The 25,685-nt window shown below is 51.1% G+C and overlaps 1 protein-coding gene across 1 annotated transcript in view; it reads left to right on the top strand.

Moving 5' to 3' along the window:
* The window catches only part of EPHX4 (epoxide hydrolase 4), an 82,061-nt gene extending 57,032 nt beyond the window's left edge, over positions 1-25,029 (top strand). The window contains exons 5-7 of the mRNA XM_075617139.1: positions 461-564; positions 20,006-20,154; positions 23,778-25,029. Coding sequence (XP_075473254.1) covers positions 461-564; positions 20,006-20,154; positions 23,778-24,012 — 488 coding nt within the window. The 3' untranslated portion in view covers positions 24,013-25,029. The remainder of the gene's footprint in view (positions 1-460; positions 565-20,005; positions 20,155-23,777) is intronic.
* Positions 25,030-25,685: the final 656 nt, after the last annotated feature.

Below are 25,685 nucleotides of genomic sequence, written 5' to 3'. Positions count from 1 at the left end.
ACAAACAGTTCTTTGTGTCCTCTTGGCTCATTAACATTCCAGTCTGTGGGGTTGACTTTCCACAAAGTACAAGCAAAAGTTAACCCTTAGCATGCTGGTCCTGTGCAGAGGAAAGAAAAACTGGAGTTGTTATCTCCAAAAATTTGTAAATTTTTGTTCAACTTGCATGCTAGTTGAACAACAATGTACAAATATTTGGAGATGACATCTCCGATTTCCCTTAGCACTGCTTCATGGATCGGGGCCTTTGAATCCCTTTCCCTAAGTATGTAACAGTGAAATGTTCACATTTGTCTTGTTATGCATTCAATGTATTGTTATCCTGTCCAAATATACCTGGTGGCATTACTGTTTACAAATACATTCTCTTTAGACTATAAAACTCAATTAAACGAACTAATATTGAGTATTTATTATTCAATAGGGGTTTTAAAATAATTCATGGACATTTTTGTTTCAGAATATATCCTGCGACACCCTTCACAATTGATCAAATCTGGTTACTACTTCTTTTTCCAAATGCCATGGTTTCCTGAATTCATGTATACTGTAAATGATTACGAGGTGAGTGGAATGCAATGTTAAAGACATTGATTGGAGCTTATCACACGACTTTATCTTTACAATGTTGTCTAGTGACAGATGCAAAAACTCAACATTTCCATATCCATGTTACATCTCACTTACAGAAAGTTTTACATAATGTGCTTTGGGCATAACGTGCCCGTTATGACAGTTCCGCTCATATTACTTGTATTTAACTATTTTATAATTAATTGTTTATCATGTTTAAAATCGGAAAAGTGCATAAAGGGGCATGGCTCATTGTCTCCTTTTTTCTAATTGTTTGTTGTGATAAAATTACAAAAGTGTATGACCATAAATGACTTCATGGTATACAACAGATTCTGTGATGTTACATCACTTTTTTATTTTATTTTGAATAACTAAATAGGGATCCTGTAGTGTATTGACTTAGAATACACACTGCCCACATCTAAGGCTACGCTTATAGTGACAGAGACAGCAACGCGACGTCACGGCAAAACAAATGCATTGCCGCCCTCGCGTGCACTTATAGTAATCGTGACGCGGCGGAGCGACGGCTTGGTCACGATCGCTAGAAGTCATCTCAATTTGATTTTTCCAGCGACCGTAGCCTAACGTCCCGTCTCCGTCGCCGTCAGTATAAGCATAGCCTAAAGCATAACATTATATTGTTTCTAACTTAGGGTAAGTCAAATAGTATCTATGTGCAGCACCACCAGTTATATGAAGGTGCGTCAGAACCGCATGGCACAGCTATTTATCAAAGTCTCCCAGTTGTAAAAGTGATCAACCTGATGTTGTTTCTAAGCAGTATCGCTGATTCAGGCTGGGAAACTTTATTAAACCATCCCAAATGTGGGTGCTAATAATAGTTTGAGAGTATAATTTCTCTTTAAATACTTTTGGAAGAAGGAGTGGCTCAGTGAGTAAAGACACTGACTGGCACTGAGTGTGAAGCAGGGGAACCTGGGAGAAGGAGCGGCTCAGTGAGTAAAGACACTGACTGGCACTGAGTGTGAAGCAGGGGAACCTGGGAGAAGGAGCGGCTCAGTGAGTAAAGACACTGACTGGCACTGAGTGTGAAGCAGGGGAACCTGGTTCAATTCCCGATGTCAGCGCCTTGTGGCCTTGGGCAGTCACCCTATCTCCCTGTACCTCAGGCACTAAAAAACATATTTTAAGCTCCACAGGGCAGGGACTGTGTCTTCAAAATGTCTCTGTAACGCGCTATGTAAACCTAGCAGCGCTATACAAGAACATGCTATTATTATTTAAAAATGTATTTTCCTTATACAATGAGGTAGGAACTTACAGAGCTGCTGGAACAGGACACAGTCACAAAATAGTCACAAGGACAACTTCAGAAGAGCCCTGAAAAGCTTTATTTGAATTTAAAGCAGCTAACAAAATAGTATAATAACTAGAACATTCTTGTGCAAAATCCACAGCATTAAGATGAATTAGATTTATGCATTGATGCTGTTTTAGCTCTGTGAGCTAAAGAAAGGGGGCATGTGTTTGGAGAGGACATCCAGATAAAGTGATAAGAATGTGATTACTTGGAAGAGATGTATTTTCAGAGATCTATCTACTGCTGCTAAATGTGAAAATATAGGCTGGAATTACAGTTTTTGTGCATGCATAATTAAATGCTTCCATTCAAGAATTGTATCTTTTAACAAGTTCATGGTATAAAGTCTCGTTTAATGTTTTGCTGCAGTGAAAAAAAAAAATCATAGCAGCAATAACGCTTTAAAATATGTTTATGTCAGGAATCCACTCCTGGCTTTGCCTGGAGCCCATCCATCCGGAGCTTTGCAGGTTCCAGACAAACTATTCCCTGCTTCTGCAATCCCCTGCCTCCTGCTGCCTCCTGTGCAGCTCTGGCCTGATTGGCCTCCTGTGCCTCCTGCTGCCTCCTGTGCAGCTCTGGCCTGATTGGCCTCCTGTGCCTCCTGCTGCCTCCTGTGCAGCTCTGGCCTGATTGGCCTCCTGTGCCTCCTGCTGCCTCCTGTGCAGCTCTGGCCTGATTGGCCTCCTGTGCTATTTAGTGCCTGCCCCGCCCTCAGGAAGTTGCTGGACATATACTTTGCAATCCATCTTGCAAGTAACTGTGCTTGTCACAGACTCTCTGTTTGGCCTGCTAGGCCTCCTGGTGCCTTGTATCCTGCGCCTAGTCCACTGCTGCCCAAGGGCTTCTTGCATAGTAGCCTCGACGCTGCTTCCTTGTTCCTGGCAGACTTCGACTTCGCCGGGCGGAAGCGGCTACGCTGGTTTCCCCAGCGTTTCCTGTGGCGTGTCTGCACCTCTGGTTCCTGCTTCCTGCAAGTAGAGTTTACTCCTGGCCTTTTCCTGACGCGCTGCAGCACCTTCGCTTAATCATCCCCACTGCAGTGGCTTCTCTCAAGGTTCTAGCCTCCTATGTTAAAGTACCTTCACCCAAGATTTCCTGTTGATGACCTCGGCTTGTTTCCTCGACCACCGCTCCTGTGCCGCCTGCCTTGACCCCTGCCTGGATAACGTTAACCCTGCTTTGTCCAATCCTGACCTGGCTATGTCTGACCATGGAATCTGCACTCCGGACCTGACTCCGTGGCCGAAGGTCGGTGCTTATACATCACCACCTCAGCCCCTCGGTCCGGTATCAGTTTGGGGCAAGCACAATTGTTACAGTTTACATTAAGTACAAGGCCATTTTTTTTTTTTTTTTTTTTTTTTTATTAAAATATTTTATTGGGTTTTAGCCATCAGTGGTCACAATACACATGTGAGAAAAACATACTTTGTATATTTGGTGGGGGGTGGGGAGGTAGGGAGTTGGTACAGAAATAAGATGATGGATGGGAAGGAGGGGGAAGTGGACGTAGGTAAGTGATATCTGCTCATTTAAACAACAATTCACGTTCAACATCTTTATAGGACTAATCCCTTTCATTGCTTACTTTTATGTCTGTCGCAGTAAGGGTGCCCACGTCTTATACAATGTTAACATTGCATCATTGACATAACTGGTCATTCTTTCCATCTCCTTGACATATGTAGCGCACTTTCCACCACCCCCTGGAAGATGTGTGGCTACGGTATATGTGTGGTGCTATACCTGTGGCATACAGGAGATCTGAGCCCCCGCTGCTGGGAACCTGGGGTATACCTGAGTGATGCTTGGTAGCGCCTCCACCTGTACGGGACTCTAGCGTATGGAATTCCCCCATTACAGGACACATAAAGAATACACAGTTGGTAAAGCAGAACAGTTTTATTATATGCAGCTAATATAGTAACAGCCTACCCACCAGGCCTCGCATGGCTGTACCTCCCAATACTCCACCCCCTCTCAATAGAGTCACCGTCCCCCAAAGTACCTAGGTGCCCTTGGGCACCCAACCAACCCGGTGTCCACAAGGTCAATACCCCCACCCAATGTGTGGTACAGCGCTGCCCACTAATGTGTAAAGGTGAGTTGGTGCACTTCATTGGGTACCTGCCGGGTGTGTCCACACCTGGGCGCGCAGATGCTGTATCTGATGATGGGATCCATGGATCCGTTGCCGTAACCCACGAAGCATCAGCCTCTACTTTGGGTGGTGTCCCGCCTGGACGGTGTCACCATGAAGAGTGTCCTTTGCTGGAGGTTGTGATCTGGTCCCGGACCACTGGATGCCAGGATGCAGCGTGTCCTGGCTGTGTCCCTCACTATTATGCTACAAGGGGAGTGTCTCTATCTATGAGCCTGTCCCTGCAGCAACCACAAGCTGAGTGGAATCGGGGCCTAATAGGGGGTATCTGGCCTAGTGCAGGTGCCACAGACACCTGCACACATAACCTACCCCTTCCTTGTCCCAGCTCCGACTGGTGCGGCTTCTCTAGCGCGCCAAATGTATCTTCTTCAGCAGGGGAATCATTGCAGCCCTATTGGCTGTTGTGCCTCACATGATCCTGCAGCCCCAGTGGCTGCTGGGGGTTGTCTTAGCAATGGCTGCCACTCTCTGCTCCGTTGCGCATGCGCGACTCTTCCCCTACTGGCCGCCGTTGCCTTGGACGCTTTGCGCATGTGCGCGCTTCCCAACATGTGGCGCCCTCGGCACTTGCTCTCTCTGGAGCTCCGGCGATGTGATCGCCAGCATGACCGCCTGCAACTACCCCGCTATAGCGGAGGTAAGCGAGGAGACCGGGGGACCGGGGAAGACCCTGCTATGCTCTCCCCCTTGTGAAACCCCAACGTCCCCACTTGGGAACAGCATAACATATCAAATTATATAATAAAAATGCAATCTTCAAGAGTACAACTTAAAACTTATAATGACTCTACATAAGGTTATGCCTTTCAGTGAACATCGTTATGACAGATTTCACCCTACCACGGGCTCGCTGCTGAGCCTCATAATGGGGTGCCCCAATTTGGTCATAGGTCATCCGATTGGGTGGATGCCTAGCTCTCTGACCCCGCCTGAACAGCTCTTCAGCGACTCCCTCTGGGGAGTAGTACACACAGTCCTGAGGCTCAGCCTCTCCCATTGAGGGTGTAAATGTCTACATAGTCTCTGCTTGGGATGAAGCATGGACTTCTGGGGTCCAGGGGTTGACTCGTTGGAGCCACCCTTGTAGACGTTGTGTATCGGGGCCCTTTACCCGTAGCTCCTCTGGGAGGTGCTCCGTGACTTTGGGGTCCCCCCATAGGATCCTCTACAGTCTCGTTGACCGTTTCTTCACCGTCTGCATGATCATTGGTGGACTCAGAGATAGTTTCATTTACAGTCTCTTGGCTAGCATTGGATTGTTCCGGCTCACCGTCTAGTGGGGTAGCCGGTATCTCTGGTTCATCGTCTCTTACTTGTGGGATAGGAAGAAGGTGGTTACGGTGCTAGACCCTTTCCCAGACATCCGTGTCTTTTAAACGGTAGACCGGGAGACTCGGCATCTGTGACTCGACCTCAAAGACACTGTTACGCTGTCAGCGAGTTTATGCTTCCCGGGAATCGCTAAGTTGCGGAGAAGCACGGCATCTCAAGGACGAATTTTCCGGTGTCTGACCTTGTGGTCATAGTGCCTCTTGTTGGCATTGAGTTGAGCAGCGGACTTCTTGGCTTGCTGGTAAGCCTTTTGCAGGTTTTCCTGAAGCCTTTGAACGTATTTGAAGTGCGTTGCGTTGTGTATCCCGTCTGTTGACACTCGCTGACGTTCATCCACCGGCAGCCTGGCTTCTCGCCCAAACATAAGGAAGTACGGGGGGAATCCCGTGGACTCGTCTCGGTTACAGTTGTACGCATGTACTAGGGCTTCCACATGTCAGCTCCACTCTGTCTTCTGAGGGCCTTTCAATGTGCCGAGCATGTCCAACATCCTGTTGTATCGCTCTGGCAGAGCGTCACCCTCCGGATGGTCCAAGACATGGTGATGTCCAGAATTTTGAGTAGCTCCCAGATCAGTTTGCTTTCAAAATCCCGGCCTTGGTCGGAATGAAGGCGGTTGGGCAGCCAATAATGCACGAAGTACCTTTCCCACAGCCTTACACAACTAAAAGATATACAGAAAGCTGATAAACAAAGACATTCCCTGAAATATGGGAGGAATACGGCTTCCCAAACGCACATTTACATAAATATCTACAGTTGAGGCAGTATGTCTCTTTGATACAGTCAAACAAAAATATAAATAGGCCCTTTACCGACTTTGAGAGTCTGTACCTAGCAAGAGAGTACCACAAAGGGACAATTGCACAACTTTACCAGATTTTATTGCTACAATCCAACGAACAGACATATAAATACATTTCAGAATGGGAAATAGACATAGGTAGACCCCTGGAAGACGAGGATTAGGAAGACATATATGACGGGATAGCCAGAACATCCAGATGTTCAGCAGTTAGAGAAATCAATCTCAAAATATTGCACAGATGGAATTACACTCCTGCCCGCCTACACTTTTTTCCCCCAACAACCTCTCGCCTGTGCTGGCGCAATTTTGGACAAATAGGCACATTCAAACACATCTGCTGGTCATGCCCTCAGATTATTTTATCCTGGGGAAAAGTTAGAAGGTTAATAAAAAAAAAGTCACGGGAATAGATCTACCATGGAACATGGAGACAGTGTTAATTATAAGGCCAGTGGAAGATACGGAAAGGAATATTGACCTCTTGATAAAAGAAAATCTATCGGCAGCCAATACAGTGGTGGCGAAACATTGGATGCAAAATGATTCACTGACTCTCACAGCTGTCATACACAAACGAAACAATATTATGATTATGGATAAACTCTCCAGTTTACCAGTTTAACCCAAGGCAGATACAATAGATTCCTGACAATATGGGACCCATGAGTGAGCTACTGGGAACAAAATCAAATCTGACTTCTGACAGTTGCCCCTAGTGGATGATACACGATCTGAAAAATTGTTAATAAATCAATGAATGTCGGATTGTATGCTCCTTGTTTGGAGACTAATTGGATGTAACCCAGCCCCCCACCCATTCCCCCTTCTCTACTTTCTGTACCCCCCCCCCAACTTATAATTTGTAAAAAATAATAAAATACAAGTAAAAAAAAAAAAAGTAACCCTCTAGTTGTTCTGGATGTACGACTCTGGAATGCACTTTATCCGCAGGTTGTTATGTCAATTTTCGGTTTTCGGAATCCTCTGCTCTTTCTTCTAGATAATCTACCCTTCTGTTATGGGCCTGTATCTCATTGTCTGCCACTGATTGGAACTGAGCTGCTTCATCAAGTCTGTTTTCGACTAGACTCGTATGTTCTTCCAGGGTCGCATTTTCCCAGCTTGGTCATAGATTTTTGGAGCTCCCTTTGAAATGTGTTCTTTAGAACTCTCTGGCAGAGAAATTGTCGGAAGTAAAAGCCCGCCTGTTCAGCGTCTTCGCCTGCTTCAGAGTCTGGATCGGGCTCTTCTTGTGAATTGTTGCCATTTTCTGGCTGACTCGTGCCACGGGATTCCCTCCTGGAAAATTGGGAGACTTCTTGCGTATTGGGTTTCTTGACTTTAGGCGTCATAATGAAGAATTATAGTTGTTGGGTGTTTTATACCTATTGTCCTATGGTTTTGGTCCGATTGGACGGATTTGTAGGGCGTTTTTATGGTGGGTTGTCACTTCATGGGTTAGAGCAGGGGTGAGCAAACTTTTTATGCCGAGCCCCGCTTTTTATCCATGAAATTTCTCAGGCCCCCCTGCCTGATGTAATCAAAATCACATGACGTCAGCGCACGTTAACTGGTTCAGCCAATGAGGTCGAACCAGCTTTGTGACGTTTCCGCCACGCGTCTACAATCTCCTGCAGCCAAGTTCACAAATCGCTTTGGCTGCAGGCGTGCGCGCAAGCGTATACTAGTGTAGCCCCGAGGTAAATTTGAGCTTTCTGGCCCCCCTCCGCGAGTGCCGTGCGGTAGCGGGTGCCGCCGGAGGCTTTGACGGACCCGCCGGCACTTCGCGAGGGTGGGGGCCAGAGCAGGGAGCAGATCGGAGCTGTGGTTGCCGGGGACGCGATCGGGCCGTCGCTAGGGCCGCGATCGCGTTGCCACCGGCTGGGCGGCTTAAGCAGAGTGCGCCGCCATTGCGCGTTAGCTCGCGCATGCGCAGTAGGACAAAAGCGCGCGATGGGTTCCCTAGAGCAGGAAGAGATCGCGCGAGAGTAGGGAAGAGGATAGGAAGGTTGAGGCGGCCATTAGGGGTTCGCGCATGCGCGAGGGAAGCGCGCACGCGGCCCCAATGCATTAGGCAGCCCCTGGGAACTACAATTCCCAGGAGGCTTAGGGAGGCAGAGGTCAGGTGCTCCCTAGTGGCCAATAGGGCTGAAGAAAGCTCGGCCCGGGAATATAGATACATTTCCCGGGCTTTGCAACAGCAGTCAGGCAGAGGAGAAGGAAGGAGTAGGAAGGGTGCAGGGAGCGCGTGGCTCCTGCATCAGGTAAGGGTCCTCCCTAGATTCCCAGGCAGGCCCCAATTCCCGGGTAAAGGGCAGGGGGTAACTGAAGAGGGACGCCTTAGCTAGGGAGGTGACCCTTGAGTGTGGAAGGTGCTGGTTTGGCAGTGTCGCAGCGGAGAGAGCTGTGGGCACTGTCAAAGAGGCACAGTGTGCTAGCAGTGTGTTTGCTGCGGGATCCAGGGGCTGTGTGTGATTGCAGCTGTCTGTGAGTAGTGTCGCTGTATGTGCTGGGCGCAGTGCGTGCAGTGTGTGTGAAGTGTGGATCCCTGCAGGCTGACAGAGTGAGCTGTGTGTCAGCTGCAGGTGAGTTGGGAATAGCTAGTTAATAGCTAGTAGCAGTTACAGTTAGGACTGGGTAGCTAGGGGAAGGGGGGGCAGGTTATGTCCACAGGCCCTAGGAGTTTCCCTCAAGCCATCCCAGGTTGCGGTTCCTCAGGGACAGGCCCTAGGTTAGGGTTGCTGTCGCTCTAGCAGTGGTTAGTGATAGGGATAGCGGAGGTTGCTGTTCCCACGCGGTTGGTGTTGCCGTGGTTCGGTTGCAGTTCCCGTTGAGCGGTGGGACCCTCGTTGGGGTCCACCGGCAGAGTACCTGGAAAGGATCAGATGGACGTCTGACCCTTTTAGAAGAGAGTTGCGGTCCCGAGCATCGGAGTGCTCGGAAGGTATCTTCATTCTTATAAAGTGCACCAACTGGGCCCTAGCTTAATATAGTGACTGCGCAGTCACCCACGACCTCCGTAGGAGTTACGAGACATTGGGTGTGGGGTGATCACAGGACACTTGGTTGGGGAACACCAGACATTGGGTTGAGGTGATGCGGGTAGAGCATCAGGTTATGTTATGTGATGTTATGTAATGAGTTATATGTGTGTGCTAAGTAAAGTGTTAGTTATTGTTTTATCGTATACGAGTGTCATTGTATTTCTTACTCAGGGCTATCTTTCCTAACGGGGGATCCTGGGTAAGTGGAGGCGCTGCACCAAGTAAGGGTAAGGGTTTTCCCCAGGCTCCCAGCTAGCGGAGGCTCAGATCTCCTGGAGCCACACAGGTTATGCAGTACCAGTAGTCCTTTAGAGCAGGTGTGTTGCAGGGAAAGGGACCGGTTAGACCACGAGGGGCCAATGTGATATTGGATGGGTCGGCCGGTTCACAAAAAGGGCTACATTTGGAGGCGCTGCTGAGATATCAGACCTGGGGTGCCCTGTACTTGTTTTTGCTAAATTGTGTCCTATTTTTGTTCCACCATGTGGGTGCTCTCAAAGCAGGAGGTCTACGCGTGGGCCTTGAAAGTAAACGTGAATCCTAACCGCGTGGTTGCCGTGGGGGCAGTCCCGGCTGGCGTGCCCTTGTTAGAAGTCCAGGCGCAGGTTCGGAAGCTCCCTGGACTGTCGGGTACGTGGGTCAGAGGGCGAAGGTATGATGACACCGTGCAATGGAGTACTGTCCTGATATATGTAGGCCAGACCCTAAGCGAGGAAGATGGCCCTAAGTTCTTAAATTTGCCCGGGGGTCCGACTGATGGGTGCCCCTTTATCTACCCTGACTTGGCAGTTTCTACCTGCACCGAGAGCCCTATAGACATTGACCGTGAGCCCCACCTAAAATGGCGGCTCCCGCCAAATCAAAATGGCACGTGTGCGGCTGACTGCCAGCCTGCACAGGAAAATGTTGCAACCGGTTATCCAGGACTGGCGGGAAAGCCAGAGCCCCGCCCCCACACTGTGAGTGACTCAGAACAGAGTTTGCAACATTCCCCAAAAGACTGTGCTGCTTTTCCTCTAGAGTCCACCAGGGGGAGGGAGTGTCGTGAGCAGAAATCAGCCAATTCTGTTCCCACTAAGGAAAGCGAGGGATGCCGAGAAAAGCACCCTTGGCTGTATAGAATCGTACGGGCCCCCCATTTAGACTTGTCAATGGTGGTGTGCCCATGTGCATTAAGAGACTGGAAGGCGACTGGTGGCTGGGCGGACGGGTCCCCTGAGTTAGCCGTTGCCCTCACGATGACCGTGGTAGACGGGGAAGAATGCCTGCACGGCCGTCTGCATGAATGTGAGTGTCCTGTGGGTGAACTGACCCGAGGGCCCGAGTGCCCTGACTGTGCGGCGCAGTTCCTGCAACCCAAACTGCCGCAGCCTACCGAGCTGCCAGTGGGGGAGGACACTGTAGCAGAACTGGATTATTCTTTCCCTGAGAAGGAAGAGCAGGAACCTCTGAGGGCGGAACCTGCGGAGAAAGAGGCGCCTGATGGTGATACCGAGGTGGGTGAAGCCGCTACTAATTTTTCCACTTCAGCGATGGAGGTGGTGGAGGGCCCGTGTGCCCAAATGAACTTTCTAGACGCTGAGGCGGAGCCGCTGAAGGCGGAGCTCCAGAAGTTGGGACCCCAGATGTCGGTTCCAGACCCGGTTCCCGAGCCAGAACCACAGATCCCGGAAGGCCAGGGTAAGGTGGTTATACCCCCGCCCATGTGTGGTGATTCTAGCGACCAACCGAGCGTGGTGATGCGCCTGCCGGCGGACCACTCCAGTGAGGTGACTGAGGCAACCACCTCCACTGATACAGACCATGATGTGGGCCCGTGTGCCCTGCAACTGACAGTCCGGCCTATCAACGAGGTACCAGCGGTCCCAGGCTTGGGATCAGTACCTGGCGACAACGACAGGGGTAAGTTGACTGCCCCAGGGGTGTCGGGTGTGAGCTCCCCGGTGATCGTGGAGCCTGGTGACTCCAAAGGTAGGGTCACCCGGGCGATGGGCTCACCCCGGCATCGCGTCCTGGTGGAGGTGTCTCCCCCAGAAGATCTCTGCGGATCATGGAACGACTCCGACCTCATCAAGGGATCCGGTGTAGCGGACCGGAGCGACCCCTACTCCTGTGAGAGGAGTCTCCAAACGGGCCTACCCGAAGAAGTGGTGCCGTCCGCGGACGAAGTCACCGTTAAAGGGATTGTTGGAGCGGACAAAGACTCTGTTGAGACCGCTCTGGTAGTTGTGGCCTCTCCCAGGTGCGCGATGGAGCGCTATGTTCGCCATGTGGTGGATCGAGGCAAGAGACTGAACCTCCCTGTCTCCCGTGAGACGAGACCGGAGGATCCGGCAAGGGTCGATACCCAGGACCCCTTACTATTTTTTTCGCGAGGGGGAGGCGGTGTTTTGACAGAAGGGACAGGTCTTGAACTTCAAAAGACTCACAGGAGTCAAGGTGGGATACCCTCACCCAGTCTGTTAGGGGCACTCCAATCTGAGACTCAGCTGGCCTCGGGTATCCATGGGATGATGTTGGGTACAAATGGGGAATTGCTTGTATGTGATGTATCGGTTACAATGCATTTTCCATTATATAATCATCTGTTGCATGGCTGCTACCCAAGCGAGGGCGTTGGGATTCTGCGAGGGGGAGAGTGTAGCCCCGAGGTAAATTTGAGCTTTCTGGCCCCCCTCCGCGAGTGCCGTGCGGTAGCGGGTGCCGCCGGAGGCTTTGACGGACCCGCCGGCACTTCGCGAGGGTGGGGGCCAGAGCAGGGAGCAGATCGGAGCTGTGGTTGCCGGGGACGCGATCGGGCCGTCGCTAGGGCCGCGATCGCGTTGCCACCGGCTGGGCGGCTTAAGCAGAGTGCGCCGCCATTGCGCGTTAGCTCGCGCATGCGCAGTAGGACAAAAGCGCGCGATGGGTTCCCTAGAGCAGGAAGAGATCGCGCGAGAGTAGGGAAGAGGATAGGAAGGTTGAGGCGGCCATTAGGGGTTCGCGCATGCGCGAGGGAAGCGCGCACGCGGCCCCAATGCATTAGGCAGCCCCTGGGAACTACAATTCCCAGGAGGCTTAGGGAGGCAGAGGTCAGGTGCTCCCTAGTGGCCAATAGGGCTGAAGAAAGCTCGGCCCGGGAATATAGATACATTTCCCGGGCTTTGCAACAGCAGTCAGGCAGAGGAGAAGGAAGGAGTAGGAAGGGTGCAGGGAGCGCGTGGCTCCTGCATCAGGTAAGGGTCCTCCCTAGATTCCCAGGCAGGCCCCAATTCCCGGGTAAAGGGCAGGGGGTAACTGAAGAGGGACGCCTTAGCTAGGGAGGTGACCCTTGAGTGTGGAAGGTGCTGGTTTGGCAGTGTCGCAGCGGAGAGAGCTGTGGGCACTGTCAAAGAGGCACAGTGTGCTAGCAGTGTGTTTGCTGCGGGATCCAGGGGCTGTGTGTGATTGCAGCTGTCTGTGAGTAGTGTCGCTGTATGTGCTGGGCGCAGTGCGTGCAGTGTGTGTGAAGTGTGGATCCCTGCAGGCTGACAGAGTGAGCTGTGTGTCAGCTGCAGGTGAGTTGGGAATAGCTAGTTAATAGCTAGTAGCAGTTACAGTTAGGACTGGGTAGCTAGGGGAAGGGGGGGCAGGTTATGTCCACAGGCCCTAGGAGTTTCCCTCAAGCCATCCCAGGTTGCGGTTCCTCAGGGACAGGCCCTAGGTTAGGGTTGCTGTCGCTCTAGCAGTGGTTAGTGATAGGGATAGCGGAGGTTGCTGTTCCCACGCGGTTGGTGTTGCCGTGGTTCGGTTGCAGTTCCCGTTGAGCGGTGGGACCCTCGTTGGGGTCCACCGGCAGAGTACCTGGAAAGGATCAGATGGACGTCTGACCCTTTTAGAAGAGAGTTGCGGTCCCGAGCATCGGAGTGCTCGGAAGGTATCTTCATTCTTATAAAGTGCACCAACTGGGCCCTAGCTTAATATAGTGACTGCGCAGTCACCCACGACCTCCGTAGGAGTTACGAGACATTGGGTGTGGGGTGATCACAGGACACTTGGTTGGGGAACACCAGACATTGGGTTGAGGTGATGCGGGTAGAGCATCAGGTTATGTTATGTGATGTTATGTAATGAGTTATATGTGTGTGCTAAGTAAAGTGTTAGTTATTGTTTTATCGTATACGAGTGTCATTGTATTTCTTACTCAGGGCTATCTTTCCTAACGGGGGATCCTGGGTAAGTGGAGGCGCTGCACCAAGTAAGGGTAAGGGTTTTCCCCAGGCTCCCAGCTAGCGGAGGCTCAGATCTCCTGGAGCCACACAGGTTATGCAGTACCAGTAGTCCTTTAGAGCAGGTGTGTTGCAGGGAAAGGGACCGGTTAGACCACGAGGGGCCAATGTGATATTGGATGGGTCGGCCGGTTCACAAAAAGGGCTACACTAGTATTGGATCACTGTTTATTTTATTGTTTGCTGGCATCTGGTAATATGTTTTTTTCTGGTGCACAAAGGCAATTCATTTGAGGGGGCATTCACCCACCTCTTTGCTACATCCCTTCCCTCTCTTCCCCCCCCCCCTTTTTTTTCCCCTTCCCCTCCCTTTTTTCCTTCTCCCATTTGCTTTCCCCAGTGTCATCCACTCCTACCTACCAGTTTTATGTATTATTTATTTCCGTTTTAAATGTTGCCCAGGGATCAGGGATCCCCATAACCAAACTCAAGGGGGCTACTGATAGATCTCCCCTGCTGATCAATACTCCCAAGTGATCCCCCCTGACCCAAAGAATAACCCTCAGCCCCCCAAAACTCATCCTCCTCCCAAGCCCCTAAATTCTGGCATCTCTGCCTGACCTTCATCCCTCTGTTTAGCTGGGGGTAAGGGGGGATATTTGTCCAATAGCGTCCCCATTTATGCTGTATTATTAATCTCTCCCCACCACATCAGGACCTCTCTCCCCTCTTCCACAGTCTCACACTCCTCTCCCCCAGTCTCTCCCTCTCCCAGTATTTCTCACTCCCCCTCCAGTGTCTCTCTATCCCTCCCCTCAGTGTCTCTCCCTCCTCCCACTCTTTCACTCCCCCCAGTGTGTATGTGTCTCTCTCCCTCCCCCAGTGTCTCTCTCTCACCCTCCCCCATTGTCTGTCTCTCTCCCTCCAGCCAGTGTGTCTCTCCCTTCCCTCCAGTGTCTTTCTCTCCCCCTCCCCCCATTATGTCTCTCACCCCCATGTCTCTCTTTCACCTCCCCCCTCCATAACATACTTTCACCCTCCCCCTCTCCATGTCACACTGTCAAACACTCACCCTCCCTCCCCCTCTCCATGTCACACTGTCCCACTGTCACACACTCACCCTCCCTCCCCATGTCACACTGTCCCACTGTCTCACACTCACCTTCCCTCCCCCTCTCCATGTCATACTGCCACACACTCCCCCTCCCCCCTCTCCATGTCACACTGCCACACACTCACCACCATCCCCCCCCTCTCCATGTCACACTGTGACACACTCACCCTCCCTCCCCTCTCTCCATGTCACACTGCCACACACTCACCACCATCCCCCCCCTCTCCATGTCACAATGTGACACACTCACCCTCCCTCCCCTCTCTCCATGTCACACTGCCACACTCCCCCTCCCCCTCTCCATGTCACACTGCCACACACTCACCACCATCCCCCCCCTCTCCATGTCACACTGTGACACACTCACCCTCCCTCCCCTCTCTCCATGTCACACTGCCACACTCCCCCTCCCCCCTCTCTATGTCACACTGTGACACACTCACCCTCTCTCCCCCCTCTCCATGTCACACTGTCCCATTGTCACACACTCACCCTCCCTCCCCCTTTCCATGTCACACTGTCCTACTGTCACACACTCACCCTCCTCACTCCCACTCTCCATGTCACACTGTCAAACACTCCCCCTCTCCATGTCACACTGTCCCACTGTCACACACTCACCCTCCCTCCCTCCCCCTCTCTCCATGTCACACTGTCACACACTCACCTTCCCCCCCCTTGGCCAGCTTCCCGCGCACCCACCTCCCACGTGCCCCCCCCGGCCCACCTCCCGTGGCTTTGCCCCCCCCCCCGAGCCCACCTCCCGTGCCCCCCCCCCCCAACCCACCTCCCGTCCCTGGCAGCTGCCGCGGGGATATTGGGGGCAGAAGGGGATATCGGGGGCAGAAGGGGATATCGGGGGCAGAAGGGGATATCGGGGGCAGGAGGCAGAAGCGTCCGGCGACAAGCTGCACCCACCCGGTCAAGGTAAGTCACCCCACCCAGTCACTGTCCCCCACTGTCACGGTCACCCACTGTCACCATAACCCACTGTCACTGTCATCCACTGTCACCGTTACCCACTGTCACCATTACCCACTGTCAACGTCAACCACTGTCACTGTCACCCACCCACTCACTGTCACTCACTCAGTCACCCAGTCACTGTCTCCCACCCACCCAGTCACTGTCTCCCACCCAGTCACTGTCTCCCACCCACCCAGTTACTGTCTCCCACCCACCCAGTCACTGTCACCCAGTCACTCTCTCCCACCGTCATTCACCCACCCACATTCAACATTCACCCACCCACATTCAACATTCACCCACCCACCGTCATTCACCCACTGTCATTCACCCATCCACCCACTCACTCACTCAGTCACCCAGTCACTGTCTCCCACCCACCCAGTCACTGTCTCCCACCCACCCAGTCACTGTCTCCCACCCACCCAGTCACTGTCTCCCACCCACCCAGTCAGTCTCCCACCCACCCAGTCACTGTCTCCCACCCACCCAGTCACTGTCACCCACCCACCCAGTCACTGTCACCCAGTCACTCTCTCCCACCGTCATTCACCCAGCCACATTCAACATCCACCCACATTCAACATTCACCCACCCACCCACTGTCATTCACCCACCATCATTCATCCACCCACCCACCATCATTCATCCACCCACCGTCATTATCCCACCCACCCACCCACCGTCATTCAACCGTCATTCACCCACCCACTGTCATTCACCCACCCACTGTCATTCACCCACTCACCCACTCACCCACTGTCATTCTACTGTCATTCACCCACTCACCCACCCAGGCAGACAGACACATGTCTTTTGTTGAAAATATAAAAATAAACAGGTTGCATTGTAATGTTTTATTCTGTATCACAATAAGAAAACAGTTAAGTAAAAGTTTCGCTCTAAAAGATATTTTTTTGTGGTAGGTGCGCTATGGGTTCGGGGGGGGGCGCTATGCGTTCGGGGGGGGCCTGCTCCTTTCATTTGTCCTGGGCCCCATGATTTCTGTTGGCGGTTCTGCCTGGATCACTCGCAGTCCTGGGCTGTTTTTGGCATTTATGGCGCCGTACAGTACGTTTACGGCGCTATAAACGCCAAAAACAGACTCTGGGTGGACCGGGACGGAGGTGGGTGGACGGGACGGAGGTGGGTGCCCCTGGCGCCGCGACAGGCAGCTAGTGGTAGGCTAGCCTATGCTGCTACGCAGGAGGAAGCGCAGCGCACTGTCATTGGTAGCACTCGGGAGTGATGCGGCTCTCATTGGTAACACTACCTACCAATGAAAGCCGTCTCACTCCCAAGTCGGGACCAATCTGTGCCGCAGCCGGGACCGCCATTGTGCTGTGGTTATAAATTATGCCCCCCCCCCCCGAAAAAATTTCTGCGGATGCCCATGCCCCTCCCCCTCTCCATGTAACACTGTCACACTCCCCCTCCCTCCCCCTCTCCATGTCACACTGTCACACACTACCCCTCCCCCTCTCCATGTAACACTGTCACACTCCCCCTCCCTCCCCCTCTCCATGTCACACACTCACCCTCCCTCCATGTCACACTGTCAAACACTCACCCTCCCTCCCTCCTCTCCATGTCACACTGTCAAACACTCACCCTCCCTCCCTCCTCTCCATGTCACACTGCCACACACTCCCCCTCACTCCCCTCTATCCATGTCACACTGCCACACACTCCCCCTCCCTCCCCATCTCCATGTCACACTGCCACACACTCCCCCTCCCTCCCCTCTATCCATGTCACACTGCCACACACTCCCCCTCCCTCCCCTCTATCCATGTCACACTGCCACACACTCCCCCTCCCTCCCCATCTCCATGTCACACTGCCACACACTCCCCCTCCCTCCCCTCTATCCATGTCACACTGCCACACACTCCCCCTCCCTCCCCATTTCCATGTCACACTGCCACACACTCCCCCTCCCTCCCCTCTATCCATGTCACACTGCCACACACTCCCCCTCCCTCCCCATCTCCATGTCACACTGCCACACACTCCCCCTCCCTCCTCTATCCATGTCACACTGCCACACACTCCCCCTCCCTCCCCATCTCCATGTCACACTGCCACACACTCCCCCTCCCTCCCCTCTATCCATGTCACACTGCCACACACTCCCCCCCCCTCCCTTCTATCCATGTCACACTGCCACACACTCCCCCTCCCTCCCCCTCTCCATGTCACACTGCCACACATTCCCCCTCCCTCCCCTCTATCCATGTCACACTGCCACACACTCCCCCTCCCTCCCTTCTATCCATGTCACACTGCCACACACTCCCCCTCTCCAAGTCACACTGCCACACACTCCCCCTCCCTCCCCCTCTCCATGTCACACTGTCACACACTCACCTTCCCTCCCCCTCTCCATGTCACACTGTCACACTGTCACACACTCACCTTCCCTCCCCCTCTCCATGTCACACTGTCACACACTCACCTTCCCTCCCCCTCTCCATGTCACACTGCCACACACTCCCCCTCCCTCCCCACTCTCCATGTCACACTGTCACACACTCACCTTCCCTCCCCATCTCCATGTCACACTGTCACACACTCCCCCTCCCTCCCCCCTCTCCATGTCACACTGTCACACTGTCACACACTCCCCCTCCCTCCCCCCTCTCCATGTCACACTGTCACAATCTCTCATCTCATCGCGCTGCAAGCAGCAAGGCAGACGAGTTGCTGCATGAGATGTGTAGCACAGCGCCACCTAATGGATGGAAGAGAAATTGCAGCTTCACACTGCTTTGTTCTCTGCTGCCCCCAGTTTGCGCACTGCTGAGCTCTCCATTCATGGGACTGCTCTCATCTGTGCCACGCATGTGCCACGCATGTGCCACAAAGCCATTTCTAGTCCTTGGTGGCGTTAATTTATCATTCTTCCCATCATGTTTCAGAAAGAAGATCTAGTGGCCTTATCATGAAGGACAGCTCATCATTTTGTCATGGGTGAAAGAGTTGTTCGAAGATGTATCAATGTTGAACCTTTGTTTCTAGATTGGACACAATCCCTCCAAGAATATTACCATACAAAACCTATATATATATATCTCAAAAGTTTATTTTTTTGGTTGTTTGTCCGTGCCTCTGGACAATCTGATTGGTCCGTCCGCCCGGCCACGGCCCGACCCCCCACGGTTGTCATTGGCCTGCGGGGTTCGCTGACGTCACGGACACCAGCTACCCCACTGGCACACTCTCAGCACACTCACTCAGCTTTGGGAGTACACTTAGCCTGGAGATTTGGGACAGCAGCCTGCTCTCACTTCTGACTCTCACCACGGACATTTTCCCGCCTCTACGCCTGCTCTCACCTCTGAGGATCCGTCCGCTGCCGCATGACAGCCCTACTCTGTCACACCCCTCCCCTCCCACACACCATCCGGTGCCGCGTCTACCTCTTACCCCGCCCCCTCTCACCCTTGCGGACAAAAAGTTCAACACCGTCCGGTGCCACACCCCCCCCCGCACACCATTCGGTGCCTCACCCGTCCCCTGCCATACACCGTTCGGTGCCACACTCTCTCCCGCACACCGTCCGGTGCCTCACCCAACCCCCGCCATACACCGGTGTCCGGTGCCACAATCAGAAGTTCAACACTGTCCGGTGCCACCACCCCCCTCCCGCACACCGTCCAGTGCCTCACCCGTCCCCCGCCAACCAACACCGCCGAAACACAAAAACCCACCCCCCAAAACCCTCACCACTGTACATACACCGTCCGGTGAAAGTTTTTGGGTACTATGCTTCCCAACCACATTTTCCCGCCTCTACACCTGCTCTCACCTCTGAGGTACCGTCCGCTGCCACGTGTCAGCCCTACCCCAAAGCCCCCCCCTCCCCTCTCGCACACTGTTCGGTGCCGCGTCTACCCCCTACCCCGCCACCCACCCCCCCTCTCACCCCTGCGGAAATCTCACGTTTTCAACATGTGCCACAATCACAACTTCAACACAGTCCGGTGCCACGGGGGAGAAAGAGAGAGGGAGATGGGGGAGCAGAGAGATGAGGGAGCGGAGAGAGACGGGGAGCGGAGAGAGAAGGGGGAGAGAGAGGTGAATGGGGAGAGAGAGGGGAGGAGCAGAGAGATGGGGGAGCGGAAAGAGAAGGGGGAGCGGAGAGAGAAGGGGGAGCGGAGACAGAGGGGGGGGGGGGGCTGGAAAATTACATCCCGGGCAACGCCGGGTAAATCACCTAGTACACCATAAAAACTAGAGCTTTTAAGCACACTTCAGTTTTCATGGATTAGGTAGATGTGTAGACTGCAATCAGATGGCACCAACCAGTTTCATATTTGACAATACAATAGCTTCAATCATAGGGATGTTCCAACACAAATCCACGGTCACTGGATTAGACAAGAGACTACAGTAGGAAGGGAGAGAACATGCATGAGGACTTTTCTGTGAGCTGTTTAATATTTTTGGTGCTTCCCCCCCCCCCCCCCCCAATTTCCCTACAGATTATTAAAGAGCTTTTTAGCAGTGAAGCCACTGGCATAGGACAGCATGGCTGCAGATTCACAGAAGAGGATATGGAAGTGTATCTCTATATATTTTCCCAGCCTGGAGCACTGACTGGCCCATTTAATCACTATCGGAACATTTTCAGGTTAGTAGAGTAAGAATCATAACTATAAGAGCCAGAAAAAGCCATGCCACCCAAATGCTTTTTTTGCCAAGAAGGGAAGATAGCCCCCCCCCCCCCCATGTTAATTTCAGCACCGGGACCCCCCGGTTCCTGAGATATGTAATGGGAAAGGTGCCGCTGGTACGTCCTGGTCATTTCAATCCCTCGCATCATTCTAGGCCAATAGGATACAGCGCCAGGGGTGAGCAAACTTCATCCATGAAGTTCCTCAGGCCCCCCCTGTCTGATGTAATGAAAATCACATGACGTCAGCGCACGTTAACTGGTTCAGCCAATGAGGGCGAACCAGCTTTGTGACGTTTCCGCCACGCGTCTACAATCTCCTGCAGCCAAGTTCACAAATCGCTTGGGCTGCCGGAGTGCGCGCAGGCGTGCACGCAGGCGTATACTAGTATTGGATCACTATTTATTTTATTGTTGGCTGGTATCTGGTAATGTGTTGTTTTTCTGGTGCACAAAGGCATTTGAGGGGGCATTCATCCACCTCTTTGCTATAACCCTTCCCTCTCACTACCCGCTTTTTCCCTTCCCCTCCCTTTTTTCCTTCTCCCATTTGCTTTCCCCAGTGTCATCCACTCCTATCTACCAGTTTTATGTATTATTTATTTATTTCCGTTTTAAATGTTGCCCAGGGATCAGGGATCCCCATAACCAAACTCAAGGGGGCTACTGATAGATCTCCCCTGCTGATCAATACTCTGACCCAAAGAATAACCCTCAGCCCCCCAAAACTCATCCTCCTCCCAAGCCCCTCAATTCTGCCATCTCTGCCTGACTTTCAGCCCTCCGGTTCGCTTGGGGGGCGCTCCGTTGATCTCTTCCTGGTCCTGCTGGAGCTCCCTGGGGATAGGTGATCATGAGGCGGGGGCCTGCTCCGGCTCCTCCAGGTGCTGGAAGGCCCTGCTACTAGTGGGTGTGCAGCTCATTAGTCTGAAAGGGGAACCACCTTCTCCCCCACAAGAACTTCCCTCCCCTCCCCCCACACCCCCAGCAGCAGCAGACATGGCAAAGCGTGCAGCTGCAGCTGGAACATCAATCACTCCACGGTGCCGGCCAGACCTGCAGCGCGTTTGATGTCACTGCGCTGGGGCGTGCTCCTCCCCTGGTCTCTTTGGAGCCATTTCTCTTCAGCCGCCGTACCTCGGCAGCCCCGCGCGCACCATGATGTTGGCCGCCAGCTAGGGTGACCAGATTTTCAAAAGTAAAAACCAGGACACATCAAAAAAAAGTATTTATAACACAAATGACATCACTTAAAAATAAATATGATGATATTTGTCCAATAGCGTCCCCATTTATGCTGTATTATTAATCTCTCTCTCTCCCCACCACTTCAGGACCTCTCTCCCCTCTTCCACACTCTCACACTCATCTCCTCTAGTCTCTCCCTCTCTCAGTATTTCTCAGTCCCCCTCCAATGTCTCTCTATCCCTCCCCAGTGTCACTTCCTCCCCCACTCTCTCTATCCCTCCCCCCAGTGTGTCTCTCTTTCTTTCTCCCTCCCCCCAGTCTCTCACTCCCCCAGTGTCCCTCTCACTCTCCCTCCCCCCAGTGTCTCTCTCACACTCTCCCTACCCCCAGTGACTCTCTCCCTCCAGCCATTGTGTCTCTCTCACTCCAACCAATGTGTCTCTCCCTCCCCTCAGTGTCTCTCCCTCCAGCCAGTGTGTGTCTCTCCCTTCCCTCCAGTGTCTCTCACCTTCCCCCAAGGTGTCTCCCCTTCCCCCCCCAGTGTCTTTCTCTCCCCCTCCCCCCAATATGTCTCTCACCCCCATGTCGCACTTTCACCCCCTCCCCATGTCTCTTTCACCGTCCCTCTTCATGTCTCTTTCACCCCCCTCTCCATGTCTCTTTCACCCCCACCCACCTCTCCATGTCTCTTTCACCCCCCTCCCACCTATCCATGTCTCTTTCACCCCCTCCCCATGACACACTCTCACACCCTCGCTCACACACACACTCTCGCTCACACACACACACACTCTCGCTCACACACACACACACACACACACACACACACACTCTCGCACACACACACACTCTCGCTCTCACACACACACTCTCGCACTCACACACACTCTCACACACACTCTCGCTCTCACACACACTCTCGCTCTCACACACACACTCTCGCGCTCACACTCACACACACTCTCGCTCTCACACACACACTCTCGCGCTCACACTCACACACACTCTCGCTCTCACACACACACTCTCGCTCACACACACACACTCTCGCTCACACACACACACTCTCGCTCACACACACACACTCTCGCTCACACACACACACACTCGCTCACACACACACACACACTCTCGCTCACACACACACACACACACTCTCGCTCACACACACACACACACACACACTCTCGCTCACACACACACACACACACACACTCTCGCTCACACACACACACTCTCGCTCACACACACACACTCTCACTCACACTCACCTTCTCAAGCAAAGGAGGTTCTGCATGAGCTGTGTAGCACCGCGCCACCTAATGGCCGAAAGAGAAAATGTAGCTGACTGCTTTTCTCTCTGCTCCTGCCAAATCGCCGCCCGCCCGTGCGCAGCATGTTTTGGTGTCTGCCGCCTGCGCCCCCCTAAACAATCTTGCGCCCCCCCGTTTGCGCACCGCTGGATACGCCACGCTTCCTATTGGCTTGCATAACGCATGTTAGATTTAAACTGCGATTTGGTTTCCCCTGGAGGGGATGCTACCGGTGGAACCTTCCCTGGGAAGTATCTCAGAAACCACAGGGCCCCCGTAGCTGAAATGAACACGGATCAGCTCTGGGCACCACCTGCTTCCAATCTGTCCAAATAAAAAGGAACTAAGAATGTCAGGAGAATCCATGGCGCAAGAGAACATTTAGAGGGATACACAAAATACAACTTTAAACCTAAATAAAAAAAATAGAAACATTACTATTCAGGTTACAGTGAAATAAAGAAAAATAAGTATTTTAACACTAATTACATAGTAAATCAGGCATAAAAGTAGTCAAAGAAAATCACAGAGGGCAATGGCAAATACAAAAGTTTGAGGGCTACTGTTTTAAGTAAATATCCCAAGAAAGAAAAATTCCAATATTGTGCTCAGCCACATTTATTAATTTGCAATAGTTTCAAATGTAAAAGTATATATCTAATTATTTATAATTTAACTGATACATTCGCTTTTATGGGTTACTCCTAACTTGGCTTTCTTATCACTACATCCATTTTACATAATTAAAGTTGCTATTTATAAAATTATCCTTACGTAACAGTGTTGTAAATTATAGCATGTACTTACTGCAGGTGTGATACACAGGGGATATGAATGGTGTATCAGAATATCAACATAGTACATTTTATTAAACCAAATAAACTTGCAAAAGTTGTCGAGACCACATTCTTCATATGCAATAGCGTATTACCAGTAGGTCAAGTACTATTTAGTTATAACAGATGCTACAACCTACAAATAATCCAATATACTATAGCTGTTAACATCCTATTACAAAAATGAATGTGAAATGTAAAAAATTAATATCATTGTTTTATATTCTCTCTTTTTCTAATAAAGCTGCCTGCCTTTAAAACACCACCAGGTGACGATGGCAACCCTGTTATTATGGGGCGGACAGGATGCCTTTGTTGAAGTGGAGATGGCAGAACTGACCAGAGTCTATGTTACAAATCATTTCCAGCTATCGGTACTGTCCGAAGCCAGTCACTGGCTCCAGCAGGATGAGCCTGAACGGGTCAATGCGTTGATATGGACCTTCCTAGAGAAAGAAGAATTAAAGAAGAAAAACTGACTTCTAATGCTGTTATTTATAAAGGTCTACACTATACGCTCTTGTTTTTAACCCATTCACTGCTCGGTATTACAAACCGTCTGGCAGTTAGGGGTAAAGGGGTAAACAATAATGAAAAAGGCCATTACTGTATCTAACAAAGGGCCATATTTAGCTTGTCTCAGTGCACATGGTCTCTATACTGTGTCTATTATAATGTCACTGTGTAATCAGACAGAGCGGATCGGCCGTAAACTGTGATAATTGTTAATGCCAGTTTAAATTGTAGTGTTATACTTTGCACATGCACCTGCCTTAACATTTCTTACTTTACACTGTACAACAAAAAGATCACGGAAATCTCGGATATTTAACTTTCTTTAAAATTGTTGTGTGGTGCGTTGTACACCTTTATATACTATAATAATACAGGGCTGCTGTATGCCAGCTGGTCATATGGATACAATTTTATTTTTATTTTTTTACTACATTTTATAACATCAGTAAAAAAAATGCATATTATATTAACATTACTACATGAAAAAGGCATGTCCTGAAAACGTAAGTTCTTGTTCTGAAATGATTAATGGTATATTTGTGTTATTTCATTGTTATTATTAGTGGATATGAGGATGTGTGAATGACATATTGTACCTTATCTGAATCCTTAACACAATGTGCAGAAAAAGTGTTACCCAAAAGGCGCTTAGATCAAATACTTTCTTATCATAAAAAACATATCCCGTGATAGTTCAAGTGATAATAATACAAATCCAAATGGATAGTGCAAATAATGTGCAGATATCAGTGATATACAATTAGGCATACTTCACAGCTCAAACCCTTTTTGGATTGTTTTTTCTCTCAATCCCACGTAAGCAGTAGTCTGGATGTATGGGGAGCGCAGATGTATGCAAATAAAAGAAACATACAAAATATAGTGCGGTATGTATAAACAAAAATGTGTTCTGTTGATCTCGAAATCCTGTGAAGTGTGTACTCACAAATTTCCCATTCTTTAAAAGCATATCCAAAACATTGTCAGTGTTGTGTCTTTATGCTGTCTGTCTCAGATATTTCTTTAGCCCATAGGATCTGGTCACCTTAGTGGATGAAGTAAAGAACCCAACATAGTGTGTACTTGTAAAAACACTTTTATCTATAGATGAAGATAAAATATACTCACATGGTGTCAATGATAAAATCGCATTTAGAACAAATAGTAGAGCACAACCGGTCAGGGTGTATAGGCGTTCCCTCTGCCCTCCTCTGCTTGGCTCGCGTTGTTCTCTCACGTCCCGCACTTCCGGACACAATCTCCTGGCTGAATCACAGGGTGGGGGGGTTTTAGGCAGCGTGGCGTTCTGCGTCCTACACCAACAGATCAGGTTTCCATTCCATACGTTTCACCGGTTTCCTCAGGAGTGGTGCTACACATCTCAGCTGCTACGAAGTACCATGTTTCCTAATCTCATAGGTTGTCACAAGATGAGATCGTGTGTTCTTAATCAAACATTACTTACTCTGTAACCAATAGTCTCTTGTCTAAAAACTCACAATGTAACAAGAGACTTTACTAGAGTTAATACATAAATGCGTTTATACAAATGCGCTCCCCATACATCCGGACTACTCCTTAACACAAGGGGAGCGCAATCTTTTTCCCCTGCGTCCCCTGCCGGCTATCCCCCTCT

Source organism: Ascaphus truei, chromosome 10, assembly GCF_040206685.1.
Source record: "Ascaphus truei isolate aAscTru1 chromosome 10, aAscTru1.hap1, whole genome shotgun sequence".
NCBI classification, from domain to species: Eukaryota; Metazoa; Chordata; class Amphibia; order Anura; family Ascaphidae; genus Ascaphus; species Ascaphus truei.
The sequence above is the reverse complement of the archived record's forward strand: the minus strand, read 5'-3'. Positions and strand labels throughout refer to the sequence as shown.